At 34.9% G+C, this 15,492-nt stretch overlaps 1 protein-coding gene across 2 annotated transcripts; it reads right to left on the reverse strand.

The window, feature by feature from the left end:
* Positions 1-1,089: 1,089 nt before the first annotated feature.
* On the reverse strand, positions 1,090-15,470 carry LOC110378883 (dnaJ homolog subfamily C member 11). Of its 2 annotated transcripts, none has more exons than XM_049843902.2 (13): positions 15,297-15,470; positions 13,441-13,615; positions 13,244-13,325; positions 12,754-12,861; positions 12,109-12,236; positions 11,414-11,605; positions 10,562-10,775; positions 9,004-9,120; positions 7,868-8,059; positions 6,028-6,161; positions 5,345-5,493; positions 3,664-3,793; positions 1,090-3,311 (listed from the first exon to the last, which is right to left on the reverse strand). In XM_049843902.2, the coding sequence occupies exons 1-13, from the start codon at positions 15,363-15,365 to the stop codon at positions 3,286-3,288; spliced, it is 1,716 nt and encodes a 571-aa protein (XP_049699859.2). In that variant the 5' UTR covers positions 15,366-15,470; the 3' UTR covers positions 1,090-3,285. The 2 variants fall into 2 exon arrangements, with proteins under 2 accessions (XP_049699859.2, XP_049699825.2); XM_049843868.2 differs by having other exon boundaries at positions 12,742-12,861; positions 15,297-15,469.
* Positions 15,471-15,492: the final 22 nt, after the last annotated feature.

Raw genomic sequence — 15,492 nt, forward strand, 5'->3', positions numbered from 1 at the left:
ATGTAGCCTATATCCGTTTTTAGGATCTAGCCTAATCTGTGTACCTACACAATTTCATTTAAATCGGCTCAGTAGTTTTGGCCGGATAGACTTTCATGGCTTTTAATACGGATGAGTAAGGACTATTTGTCAAGACTGCATTACTTACTCTCTCATGGACATTAACAGGCCATTAATCAATTCATCAGATTAATTAATGACGCGATTGCTCTACATTTTCTCGAAGAAAAAATCCATGCTTTTCCTTTGTAATCAACGTAGGCTGTGCCACGGAATTAACGCCAGGAAGTCATCTCTATGCGAACACGTCATCAGTATAAATGTTATTGCTTATCGATTTCTTAGGGCCATTTCCTGTTCTATCTTCTACAATGCTGCCAATAACATTTTTCTAAAAATACAACATAGTATTTATACTGCTTCAATAAAATTAGTATCTGTATATATTGCCAATAAAAGTGATGTCTTTTATTATTGATTTAAAATAAATTGTCGCATAAGGATATCCTTGCGGTCCATTAACGTTTAATTCCCATAATGACCATTTCGAAGTAACTTACTTAATACTGTTTATAGTATCATAAAGCTTATAATTACCTAGTTTATGGTAACGTCCGGCGGTGCCGTATGTTTTTGCCACTTTCCGGCTTTTCTTATTTCATTAAAAAAAACATCTCAATAGGCACTGACTTCATCTAGGAGTCGGTGAACGAGCCCAACTTTAGAACCTATTCCTTTAACAGTTTGATAAAATGGCAGACATTTTAATTTTATATTTATCATTAAAAATATTGCAGCTATAACAGTCAGCCACCGCTGCTACGCAGTCACGTGTTTACAGTTTTATATAAACGTGTACAGTGGCGCAATCTACCGTCGTTGCCGAACACTTCACACGTATAAGGTTTTAATATCTATCTGGGCATATTTCCTCATTCGACATTCCCACGTAGTTTGCCCAGCGTTGGTGACAATTCGTGACTACCTTACCTTTAATTTCTGCTAAATATTAATATTGGGATGACCCTCATGAATGAACATCATTTCGGGATGGATCAAAAAAGTAATCAAGAAAATTAAACACAGAAATTAACAACATTATATTTTAATTCGCAGTATATATTCCTTAAGGCATTTTTTAATTAAAAACAATATTTATAATCAACAAACTAAACTCAGGATTCAATTAGCTCACTGGATGAGCTACATTGTTTTTGGATGTCTCGTATTTAATTGTCAATTATTTTACAAAAAATGGCATACAAAACAATACTAAAAAGGTATTTCAGTAAGACAGGCGATTTATTTTGCTCTTCTCATTACACTGACGAAGCACAAATCAAACAAACTAACTGTTCAACAATTAACTTTTACGTCTAACTAACATGTCAAAATCCAGAAAATTAATCAGTCAAGCTTTTTTGTGCAGGCCAAGTTCCAAGGTAGATGTTTTTCTAGTATCGACTAGATTTGTGCGAGACTTATTAATTAGAAAAAAACACACGAGCTATTTTCCGGTACACTAAAAGTTAGGAAATAACTTGTAACTATTAACTGCGGGCAACGTGAATGTATGTCGAAAAAATGAGATTTTTGGTTTTCACTTTAACGTTAAAGTCGCAGTTCTAAGGTACTTTTGCTTAATAAATAGTCCGACAAACATTAGAAATATTGATATTTATATGCTTTAAAGGATGGATATAGTAAAAGGATATAGCAGCATCTAATGTAACACATAATGTGTGCCCTAAGGTTTTCCTCTTCATTAAGTCTAGTGTCAAGTTCGCTTGATACGGATGTCAGATATCCTACGGTTTTATGTACCGGGAATAAAATATACCGCTACAAAGTACTTTGAACCTTACCTAAGTTATTAAAAAATTGATCAGGATTGACAATTTGACATAAGATACGATTGGTGAATACCATAATAATACACAGTTTTTCATGTGCCGTCTTGGAAATTGTAACTGCATTTATATGGCCATAGCTTTAATCAAGCACCAGACACTATTATAAAAACCTTTCATTGAAAAATATGCCTTCGGATCTTTTATCAGCGAATAAGTTGTCTAGTCGAATATCAAAAATATGGTTATTTACTATCAAAAATATGGTTCCAGAAAGAGTAATGTACAGCCGAGTGTTAATATAATATCCCATGTGCGTGCGAGATCGTATCAGAGTAGTTGCGTTCCGCGAATAAATGTTTGATTATATTGTTTTTTTCCACCGTACACTTAATAGGCATGTGGAATGAAAAGTTACTAAAATAGTAGACTCATATTTATTCCTGTCTCTTACAAATAAATAACAACGAAAATACAACACGTTTTCAATTTTGTGTTACAGTACTCTTTGGAACAAATTTAAAGTAGGTGAGACGTCACGGGTTCCCTTCATTCTTTTTTTATTCAGATTCGGGTTCTTCCTTTATTCTGATTTTGGTACTAACAGATGTAGTATTGTCCTATAATTACTGGTATGAAGTCCTAGCCCCGTGGTGTACTTCAAAAGAGAAAAAATGCATTTTTGTATCAGAACTTTTGAACTTTTCTGTCACCCAGTGAATTATTATCTGAAGATTTATTTTTACTTTAATGTTGATTATATATCTTCAACACTGAGAAGTTATTATTATTTACGGTATTACTGAGAGTATTACTACAACAGCTGTTGAACTAGGAACCGAACTTAAATGCTAGCTTAACCACTGAGTCCCCTAATATTTTAATAGCTGTGCCAAAGTCATTGGGATATCATTGGGATACAAGTTTATCTGTGCAAAGCCTGCATTAAAATATAGCTATACTCCATTTGAGAACTTAACTAAAGATAAACAGTCTCGTTATTAAAAAAAAAAACAGTTTAAAAATAAAATCCGGCTAGACTCAATATAAATACAATAAATAGTTTTCTTTAGTTAATTAAGGTCCTACTCAAAAGGAGTATAGGCAAAATTATGTATAACATAATATCGTTATTTTATTATTTATTAATTTGAATTTTATAGAATTTCGCATCACCGAGGCATTAAATAATATATGGATACTTATGTGGCAACTTAATAAAATTTGTGATGGCATCCTGTTTTGAGATAATTTTCTGTAATAAATAATGGAATGTCATAAGCTGCCTATATCGTTGCAAAGCTTCGTAATGATAATTTTCTGGATTTGAGAGTAACATTCATTTCGACATAATCAGAAAGAGTCTACTCGTTAAGTTTAGGAAAGAGGGCGGGAACGCGCCGACAAATTTGTACCTGCGGTTCGCTTCTGAATTTCAGGATCTATTCTTTATCCGATGATCTGTGGAGAAACAAATTAAATCAATGATCAGGTTTAATTCAAAGATTTGAAAATAATAATAAAAAATATACAGAGAATTTCCTTTATTTTGGTAAATCGGTTAAAAATATAATTTTCAATCATAACAACGACGCATTTGAAAAAACCATTGCCTTGAAAGTTAAAAAAAAAGCCACTGTTTTCACAGAAAATCTGTTAAACAGACGGCAGATGCAGTCTAGCCACGAGGATCTCTGAAAGCGAGTCGATCAATAGCTGATAATTTTCTCCCACATGTACCTACATTTTCCAAATTAAATAAACACTCAAAACCTTATCTACTGACCTGACTATTATAAATTTGAATACTCACTGTTACGCGGGAGTACGAGCGCTTGGCTATCGTTGACGGTGCAGCAATGCAAGTTATTGTGAAACATGTACTGAATAGTCAGGTGTTTGTCCTCGCCGACGCAAGGGTCATAGAATCCAGGCAGCTCGTACTGGGGACAAAATTACAGTAGTTAGAAAAGAAAAGTATTATGAAACACTTAATTTATTTGGTGGAAAATGAATATAATTGAATGGACTATGCTGCCTAAGGATAAGTCTCAGTGTAAAAATCGCTTCAATAAAGGATATTTTAAAGAGTAAATACTAGTGGCATTATCTAAATTATTCAACAAATTCTGGAACAGTACTATCTTCTGTAATTTGACAACTTCAGTTTAAAGTTTCCATCAAGTTGAGTGTCTGTTTTCGCTAAACATAAATTTTCTTGGTATCAAAATTTCCATAAATAGCAATTTCAGAAATTGCTGCTATTTATAGCAAACGGGGGCAATTTCATGCATGTTTTGCAGCTGCTATGCGGGTTATTACCGACCCACCGTGATATGGGGGAGAGCCAACTATTTATATAATAGCCTTCATTACCCGAATAACTTCCGACGATATTCGGGTACACATAACAACGTGCATTTGTTTTACTTGCGGCTTTTCACAATATTCTATGTTTTAGTTATACAGCTTACCAGAGATAGGAATTTGATAATACTTGTTTGATTTTGACATCAGTCACATTGTTAAAATTATGTATCTATTAAGCAAAACAGATAGATAGAAAATTGCGAACGGCCTTTAGTGGAAGGAAGACATGTAGGTATCATAATACATAGGTACAATGTTGATAGGTTGTGAATTATATCTAAACATGTATGTATTATGAAAAGCACAGTGCACTTGGTATCAAGGTTTAATAGAATTATTTTTTTTAATTATTCTGTCATTCAAATAGAAATAAATAGTTGTTATCCATTGCTTTGTATAGCTTGACGTCCAGGAAACACGTGTCTGTTAACAATATGTTAAGAATCTTAATATAATAAGCGGATATATTATTCTGAAAATTGTAGCTTATCAGCTATTGTGTGAGTACAACTGTCCCATGAATAATGGTGGCGTAAGGCGATGATTAATCTAAAACATAATACGAAGAGTAATTTCTGAAATTGCTACTCTTTATAATAGATATTATAGAGGTAGTTTGTTACCACGTGTGTCATTGTGGAGCTAGCCACGCCCACTATGCACGTACATGTAATGGTGCGAGGAATATTCCATATCTTTTTATAGTATGTCTCGGATGGGAAATAAATAGTACTTTAAGGTTTTTTTTACTACGAATAATCTCTGACATTGGTCTGGCTTGCTATATACTTGCTATATTCGTAATGAAACAGTTATGTACAGCCAAATCAGCAATTATGTAAATAGTTTGGTAGTGCTAGCAATTATTAGATGCAAGCTTTGAGAATTCAGACTTTAACAAGCTGTAAGTAAACGTTTTACATCTTGTGTCATCAAACTGAAAAGAACTACTAAAACAAAACGAAAATAATTACTTTATCTTTTAGCTGTACCTACTAATATAAATGTTTCTAACTATATCTATAAATAATTGCTGCTTATCGCTATTTATTAGGTCTCTGTCATTTCTCTAACATAAAAGGGGACTTCAAACCACTATATAACACCTTGTATGGAGTACCCACCTTGCTAGCTTCAATGAGTTCTAATCGCGAGTCCTTAACTAGGCACTGTATCGGTATCGTGACGTCGACCACTTCGCTGAACGGGCCGGGCGTCTCAGGAGACGTGCCGTCGCCCGAAGTCTCCGCGCCTACCTCGTGGCTTGACGCATCTGTGAACAAAAGTTTATGTATTATCTCTTGTGTAATATATTTAATCTTTATTCATTTAACAAACTTATAATTCATATTTAAACTTCAGTAAAGAGGCAAAATCATGGTATTTTTATATTGTAACTAAAGTTACAGGCTCAATAATACACTAGTCTAAAACCACTGTTATAAATCTACAGTAATATTATAAAAGCGGAAAGATTTTATTTGGGCGAGTGTTTTTGTGATGAATAAATTCAAACATTATTGTGACAATCTAAAAAATCAATCACTTTAACAGCCAGTTTCTTCATCAAAAGTAAAAGCCAAACCAAATGTCAAAGTAATGTTTAAAGTAAAAGTAACGGTCAAATTCATTTTTTCTATTAGTTTTGCTGTCACTTTAGCCTTGAAAAACGAATTTGACCGTTACTTTTACTTTGACTTTTGATGAAGAAACTGGCCGTTAGACAGTCACTTTCACCCTGAGGTACTTTGGCTGTATTTTGTCTGGGTACAATTAGTTAAAAATATGAAACAAAAGGAGCACTTACTTGGAGGTAACTTTCCGTAAAGTGCTCGGAGGATAACAAGGCCCTTCTTCTTTTCTTCGTCAGACCTAATCCTCGAATACGTTTCTCTCATCAGTTCGATAGTCGCACGGGCCTGCCGCTGCATCTCTTGTAATCTGTTGAACAATAAATTCATTTAACTTTGTAAACACTTTACATTGGTGGGTCCCGGGTTTCATTTGATCATCTATCTGTATTGAGTACATGTGTTTTCTAAATTAGGTAAAGATGATAAAGAAACCCCTAGATGGACGAGACAGGTAGATATCCGACATATAGAAGGAAAAGATAATGTAGTAGCCGATTCTTTATCTCGCTTGGAAACCATTTTGTGCCCATCTATTTGTACTAGACTATAACGCTCTAGCCGATGCGCAAGCGAAAAATGAGTACTTACTATACATGACGCAGCAAACTGGTAGTAATATTAAATTAAAACCAGTTGACGCGTGACACGTGTAATAAGTCGATTTATTGTGAAATTTCGACAAACGTAATTAGGAGATATATCACTGCGGATGTAAAAAAACCATTTTCGATAGTGTACATAACTTAAGCCATCCCGGGATTCCCACCACACGCAAAATGGTTGCTAAAAAGTTCTATTTGCCGGGAATTAATGCGGACATATCTAAATGGGCCAAATGCATATAAGGTTTCGAAAAGAGGTCCCAAACTGTTTAAGATTCTATTGCTAGGACGCGAAAGTAATATTTAAATAGGGTATAGGTTAAAACCCGCCTTCTTAGTAGTGGAAAATGATACTCCTAAGTACGCTGAGGTACCTACAAGTAAACCCGTACGATTTGCGCAGTAGGTAGTCTTTCCCATAGAATAAGCTAAGGTCATGTTGTTTGCTAAACTACTTCGTGAGAATGAAATATAATCTATTTTTGCCTTTGGATAAGTCGTTGTAATGAGTGTCATGTCAGGGTAGTGTCATTTTTGTGAATCTATACTTTTTATTTTGCGTATTTTACCTATTGTGTGGTGCCTTAAAATGTTTCTATACTTAAGAGTGCTATTGTGTTTCCTATACTTATTTTGTCGTAATTTTGTTCTAATATTAAGAAGTTTTGTAAACATTTTATAGGGGGAGGAACAGTGTAGGGACAGACACATACGTAGCTATGTAAGTGCACTTACATAGTTAGGTATAGTAAGGTTTCGCGTGCATTATTCCCGATCCTATACTTCAATCTATATCTAAGTCGTTCCTAATTGTCGTTTCTAAATTACTATATAACTACCTATATCATTCTTTGGAGAACTTAAGTGTCTGTAACAATTCCGTATTGGTGAACTGTAGTGCTATGTAAAGTAAAATAAATAACTTTAGTGTCATCAAGCATTTTATTTAATATCCAACTGGGCACACTTCTACACTAACTTCCGTCAATAGAAATTAACCCAAAATGTCGCGTCAATAATTAATAGAGGGTTTTGAATGAGCTGTACTGGTCTTCTTTTGGTAATTTGATCTACAGTCTATGCTATCAATTTCGTTCGTTCGTATTCAATATCGAGCTCCACTCTAGCATATCAAAGCTATATCTAATACAATGAATCTTTTAAAAAGATAGCAGCATCCAAGGGTAATTTATTATTATTGTGTTGTGCATTAGATAGATCAAGTAAAAATAAAAATAAACAAAAGTTGCTAAAGACTAACCATAAAATCGTAAACACAGAATTCTCTCTTTAGCAATTCATTCCTTAAGCAATCGTCTGTTTTGAAATTAAAATTGTATCACAATGTATGTTTATGCAACCACGACACAGGAGATATTTTTAGTGTGGCGAAATTGTAAAAAGATATTACCTTTCATAATTAGCCTCCATAGATCGTTGCCTGTCGCGTTCCTGCCGCTCCCTCGCAATGGGGTCCAAGATGACCTTCTTGAGCACCAACCATGATACCAGAGGCACGACGGTAGCGTAAAACACGGGCGATGGTAACACTTCTTCACATAAGTGGATAGGTACTACGATAGTTTGTGACGAGCATGTCCATCTGAAAGCCGAGAATTCATGTTAGTAACAATACTGGATCACGGGGCAAGGAAAGATGAGCGGAGTGCCTTAGGTAAGGCTCTTTCTTCTAAGTCAAATGTATATGATGGGCATTAACAAAACGATCCTTTCCGAGTAACAAGGCGTTCGGGTTCCTTGTCAAATTAAGACCAATCTGCCAAAAATTGGTCAACAGCAATTTGGATTATATTATAAACTAGCTTCCGCCAGCGGCTTCGCCCGCGTGGTGTGTTGATAAAAAGTAGCCTATGTGTTAATCCAGGGTATCACCTATCTACATACCAAATTTCAATCAAATCGGTCCAGCCGTTTTTGCGTGATTGAATAACAAACATACATCCATACATTCTCACAAATTTTCACATTTATAATATAAGTAGGAATAAAAGCATAATAAAATATGAAATGGTTTCTACCAAGATATGACATTGACAAAATATTATCTCATTTTGACTGAGGTTATACCATTTTTGTGTAATGCCGAAGAGATGCAGTTTAACTGTATCTGTATTAGTCATATCGAAACCAGAAAACAGCTCATCGATCTGTGATACCTTATTCTAATATATAAAACTATTTTCCGTGAATGCTTTTACCCGCTTCCTAAAGGAACTACTTCTTGCACTCGGATAAATGGAGTAATTCTGATGAAATAGACATCGCTATTTGCGTGTGAAGAAGGAAGGAAACACACGCTAACTCAAAACTTACAACTTAATAATATAAGTGTGAGTGTGTTGATGACCTACCAAGAGGTATCTTGTTGCTCTTGTAATGGATAAACTGGGTTGAGAAGGTCAAATAGGCAGTCGCTCCTTGTAAAACACTGGTACTCAGCTGCATCCAGCTTGCCTGGAAGCCGACCCCAACGTAGTTAGGAAAAGGCTAGGTAGATGAGTTGAACGGCACAGATTACAAACGTACTTGAGTTTGAGCATCACACCACTGGGAACGCCCAGCATGACGGCCGCTGACACGCTGCTATTCTGTGACACTTTTTTCTCAGCGCCGTACTCAGCAATCGCGCCAAATGTTCCGAATCTGAAAAGTAATGTCAATTCCATGTTTATTTTACCATACATCTTTCTGTAAGGACGCAGCAAATTGTGATTGAAACATTATAACATTGTTAGCAAGCATTAGGACAAGGAAAGCATGGGAGAATGTTCAACGCAACAATAAAATTATCAACAATAATTCAATATCAAAAATAAGCATTGCAGTTAGCGTTCAAGTTTAAAAAACAATGCAGATTTTTTTCGCATGGCACACACTACTATACAGACTATAAATTACCTAAAAGTATTATTTTAAAAGTTCTGGTACAAACTCAGTAACCGTGCCCTTTGTTTTGAATAGCATAATAACAAATATGAAGGGATGTTTTGAGACTTAAATACCTGTTATTTTTCTAAATAGCTTAGCAAGGCTTTGTTTAATACGATTCTACACAACCAAGTAAATGTGCGCACAGCTAGAAATTATATCGATCTAAAATATTTCAATTTACATGCACCGGCAATACACATCATATCTATCTATACTAATATTATAAAGCTGAAGAGTTTGTTTGTTTGAACTAATGGTCCGATTTGAAAAATTCTTCAGTGTTAGATAGCCCATTTATCGAGGAAGGTTATAGGCTACTTTTTATCCCGTTACGGGAAGTAGTTCCCAGGGGATGCGGGTAAAACCGCTGGCAGAAGCTAGTATATTATATTTTTTAAGGAAATTATCCCCAACTATTGCATCAAGAACATACCAAATTATCTAATTTGGACAATATATCCGAAACTGAAAAAGGTCTATACATGTTCTCTGTCTAGTATCTTGGCTTAGCATGTTTATTTACGCACATACAAACATCAAGTGCAATCAGCTATAGTTCTTCTTTTCTATGACAAATTAAATTCGCAAAAGCAAGACACATAATAAAATCGCCTGTTTCTCTGCAAAATATATGCGGCAATGCAGCTATTCAATACTCTTAAACGAAAAGTCTACATAATAAAATAAAATAATATAATAAAAATTATGATGAGCTAGCAACAAATAGGTATAGTACCTGGCACGTAACTTAGCAAGAATCGTTAGATGAAAACAGGTCCTATTTTCTTCAAAGCAGACATAAATACTAATAAATGATGGCAATACCCGTAGAATAATGCACGAGCAATAAAAGGGACCACTTTTTTGTATCATTTAGTGCACTATGTGCAAACGCTTAATAAAGAACCGAACAGATCGCAATGGAAAGCTTTGTTTCATTAATCAATCAAATGATATAAAATAAGTCAACACGCAAGCGTATGAGATTAATTAAACAGTCATAATATCTAGTTTATCTATAGTGATATAATAAAGAGGAAACATATTTGCTTGAATCCAATTCTTTCGCTGTTGGGAAGCTAATTATCTGCAATAAGCTATTTTAAGATGTGATTGATCACAGAAAACAGCTAGTATATTAAAAAGAGCTTACTTCAGAGCCAGCCTGAGTTTCATATCATGCTGCGGCAGTTTCCTCATGATGTTGAACGATATAAACGAGTGTGGCGTTCCGATCTGCAGTGCGGTGTTAGTGTGGTATTTCTCGGAATCGCGCACGTAGATCGACGTCATTGAAGAACCTCCCGGGCCACCGGCGCGGTAAGTCAAGTAGCCCACCGAGTGTGCATCCAATTGTACGGCCATGGCTAAGGAACAATATGCAATATTAAGTAACTTTTTCCCATATTTTTAATGCTAAAACTGCTGAATAGATCGATTGTGAAAAAGGGGAGCGTGGAGTCATTGGTAGTCTAACTTTGTCTTGGTCTGGAACGGTCACAGAAACTTGTTTATACAAATAATAAATGGCTGACGTGGTGAAAATTTTGTCTATACTAATATAATAAAGAGGAGTTTTGTTTGTATAAAGACTTTAAAATTACTAGAGCAATTTGAATAAATTTTTCACTGTTGGGAAAAATTATCGCCTGGTGACACAGGTTTTATTTTTCCGAGTACGAGAAGAAGTTTTCTCAGGACGCGGGTGTAACTGCTGTGAAACAGCTAGTATCTTACATAGGGTTATTATATTGCTCGCAGAGCAGATGGCCGATGGGGCCGAAAAGTGCTGGCGTGGAGACCACGGACTAGCAAGCGCAGCGTAGGACGTCCACCAACAAGGTGGACAGACGACCTTATAAAGGTCGCCGGAAGACGCTGAATGCAGTTCGTCTCCAACAGGTATCAGTGGAGATCTAAGGGGGAGGCCTATGTTCAGCAGTGGACATCCTATGGCTGTTATGATGATGATGATGATTATATTTTAATGATAAACAGAACTTACTTGATATCAGGCTCGGCGTTATCCCCCGAGGCGTGAACTGCAGCACCGTCCCACAGTTCAGGAACATCAATCGCGACAGAGTCCTAAATATCTTGAAGCCAAGAAGTGGACCGTTTCCTATGCCAAACTCCACTTCTGTCCAACCTTTTTCAGAGCTAAGGTTTCTGTTGCAGATGTTTACAGAACCGGTGCCTGTAAATATTGTAAGGGGTTATTAGTAAAGTGCAATATGGCCTTGAGTCACATTAGTATTTCAACATTAATTTGTGTGAAAACGGCTCAACTGATTTTGATGAAACATGGCTGTGATATAGCTTATACATCGGAATAGTATATAGACGTAGCAGCAATTCTCTCAAAAAGCGGGTAAAATAGCTGGTTGAAGCTAGGAATATCATAATCTATACTAATATTATAAAGCTGAAGAGTTTGTTTGTTTGTTTGAACGCGCTAATCTCAGGAACTACTGGTCCGATTTGAAAAATTCTTTCAGTATTAGATAACCCATTTATTGAGTAAGGCTGTAGGCTACTTTTTATCCGGGTTCGTGCCGAGGTTCCCACGGGATGCGGGTGAAACCGCTGGCACGAGCTAGTGCTTTATAAATCATCAATTTTACTTGCAAAGTCAATCAATTCAGTTTCACAATATAAATATTGACCATATATCTGTAATATAATAATGACAAGGCTTACCTATTCCATTCTGTGTTGATATGTTCCCCGAAAGAGTCATCGTATTCCTTAGAGTGACTGGCGCGTCAATTGATTGCTGTATAGTCATGCCCGATACTTCAATATTTGGTATAATAGTCGGCTCTTCCCTGGAATTCAATTAATAATACTTAACACCATAATGTCTTCACATTAGTTTCCGTTCATTAAGTTTTTTTTTTTACACAGCGTAAGCAAAAAACTAAAAGAAAAACTAAGTATTGAAATTTTACTTGATACCTACACACAAACTAAATGGAAATATGAGCAAAAGTTCATTGGCCTTACCTCCTAACTAAAGTATTGTGATTTATAAATCAGCATTACCATTCTTATTTTTATCAATGAGATTCACAAAACTTAATTTGTTTGCCAATTGAGATGAATTTCGAAACGTCCAGTTGAAGAACACCGGATATGGATACTTTTCATTCAATTGTTAAGGACTCAGATGATACTGTTATAAGAAATATATACAGACTACTGGTAACTACTGGTAAACTATAATTAATAGAATGGTGGTGCTTCATGGTTTGCGCAATGATCATACTCTAACAAACGACAATAAAAACTAAAAAAAAAAAAAAACAAAACCAAAAAGTAAGCAGTACTTACAAAATTTCATACTCATCGTAATATTTCATGAACATATCCGTGGCGTTGACAGACAGTGTGATTGTTCCGCGGGGATTGGCACTCTGCTGGAGCCTTCGCTCCTCTCTCTCGCGTTTCAACCTGAATAGAAAAAAAGGTTTTAGTTAAAAACTAGAGATTGACGATAAATGTCTGAAATACTAGCTGTTTTACGCGGTTTCACCCGCGTCTCGGAGTAACTTCAGATAAAACACAGCCCATGTTCAGCGCAGATAGTATAGCTTCCTAACAGTGAAAGAATTATTCAAAAAGGTTCAGCAGTTCCGCAGCCTAGTCCATTCATGTTTGTTTGCCTTTCCTTTTTATACACGAGTATATAAATAGCATCTCTATATAAAGACTATAATACTATCTCACAACCTACTCAAGACCAGATCTAGAATAAATATACCAGTACTTGGGGTTTCCCTTATTGATCAACTGCTTATTATAGTCAAAATTTAACAGAAAACTGAAATAATACCTTTCATATTCTTCTCTGATTTCTCTAGGGGTGCGAGTACGGAATATTACCTCCCAGCCCTCAACCTCCAAGCCTCGCTTTCCTATAAAACAAATTAATTTAATTATGTCTTGTAAGTAACAGCAGACAGAAATACTTTTAATACAGATTGATGTACACACAGGATGTACCCATTTAATAGGAGAGTAAATTCATACCTAAAGTATCATAGATGGCTCTCTTGTGTGAGTCAGAAAGCACCTCATAAGCCTCCTTGACTTTGTTGAATATTTGTTCGGCCCATTTCTGTTTGTTTGGATCAGTGCTGTGCTTGTCTGGATGGAACATGCGTGAGAAACGCCGATATGCGCTGTTTATTTCTTCTGGTGGTGCCTGTAATGTAATAGAAATCCTTGTTGAACTGAATATGTAGTTCTTTGAAAAACTACAATGTGTTATGTGACTGGAAATCCATAAATGCTTAATCATAATTTGTGATTCCCTGAGAAGGAAAGAAAGACCAATGAAAAGTTGGATGGATTGTCTGAGATGACATAAATAAGAATGAAGTTAATGCTAGTGTAATTTTCTACAGGGAGGACTCAAAGTGTAAAGCATATTACAGCAAAGCCAAGTAGAGCTGGGAAAAGAGCAAAGAAGAATAGAATAGAAGCTGGTTGAGAGAAAGAGGTTTTTTAAGTGATTACTTATTATGAAACAATGGCTTTGAAATAATCTTACTTTGCAATGACAATAATGTATTCATTTAAGAAGGTCATATACAGTACTTATATCATTAGTCTTGATAAACACATATTCAGGAACCTACAACTAGAATCCACATTCTAAAACGAACACAAATCAACCATTATTAGATTTGTTTTTTACTATTGCGAAGCCAAAAGGAGGATTGTAAGGTTAACTATGGTGGATATGTATGTATCATTATATATTAAGTACATGTTTGTTCCGTTAAACAACCCAACTAAAATATTCCAACTATAAATGGTATTAAAATCTGCTGAAGAGTAATTTTTCATGTTATATTTAAATCATAGTTTGAAAAAACCACAGTAATGTGGCTCTTTGTTATAAATAAAGCCATAGAAAGTCATTATCAAATATTTGTTTTGTCTTATGCATAACTGGCTGCTCCATGAGTTTCTACCTGCATTCACAGCAAACAACTTAGCACGGCAAAATATAATACAGCCTACGACATTCACAAATAACATAGCTTTTCATAGGTAAAAGAATTATCAAAATTGGTTCAGTAGATTAGAGATTATCCCTTGAAACCTGACAATATAGTAACCTCTCTACAATAATGATCATGTAGATCCCTATAAAGAGCATAAGCCCCAAATGGAAAAGGAGTTACTGGTAATACTGTATGTATGGAGCTGATAGGTAGACCCCTTCAATATGCATTATGGAGATAATGTTACTCAATAGTTCTAAAACATTTTCTATTTCATTACATTCATTATTTATCATTTTCTATATTTTTCTAACACAAAAGAAAGGAAGCATTGCCTTCATTACTTAAGAAATTTGAAAATATTACAAAACAATCTTGTAAAAGTGAATGGTTGTGATATAAAAAATAAGACTTAATCTCTTATGATTAACAATCGAACACAGAACTCGTTAATATTTCTAATCAAGTATTTTAATAAAAACGGTGTAAATATTATATTACTTAGAGTATGTGATCTTCAGCATAATATTGCATCATGCTGCCAATTAACTTTACGAAAATGAGAAATTCGAAATTGCAGCTGACAACATAAACAAGATTATTATTACATAAAAAGTGTAATATTAATATTCTTAAAACTGATTTATTGCGCTTGTGTAGGCACATAATGCAAGATGCACCGCTCCTAACCTCAAAATTACATTTAAAATAAATACATCAAAAATTGCATAGTGATAAATAATATTAGTGAAGCTCTTGTTTAACAAGAATTATTTGTATTCTACGATAGATGATTGATTTGTGTCGTTATATAATATTGATAATGCAAAATCTCTGAAATCAAATGTAAAAATGCACGTGATTTATATTTACCGTCTTAGAAACATTCAGCAATTGATAGTAATTATCTTCGAGCAAAATATTCTCGCCTTCTTCGTCCATTTTCTATGGTAAAATATAATTTTTATACTAAAAAACCAACAACTAGTCCCTCCAGTGATAGATGTCTAGACGTTAGTTAGCCGCTGCAATGACAGTGAGAGGGCGCCACTGAACTATGAGCACACAG

This window comes from Helicoverpa armigera, chromosome 1 (assembly GCF_030705265.1).
Source record: "Helicoverpa armigera isolate CAAS_96S chromosome 1, ASM3070526v1, whole genome shotgun sequence".
Taxonomy (NCBI): Eukaryota; Metazoa; Arthropoda; class Insecta; order Lepidoptera; family Noctuidae; genus Helicoverpa; species Helicoverpa armigera.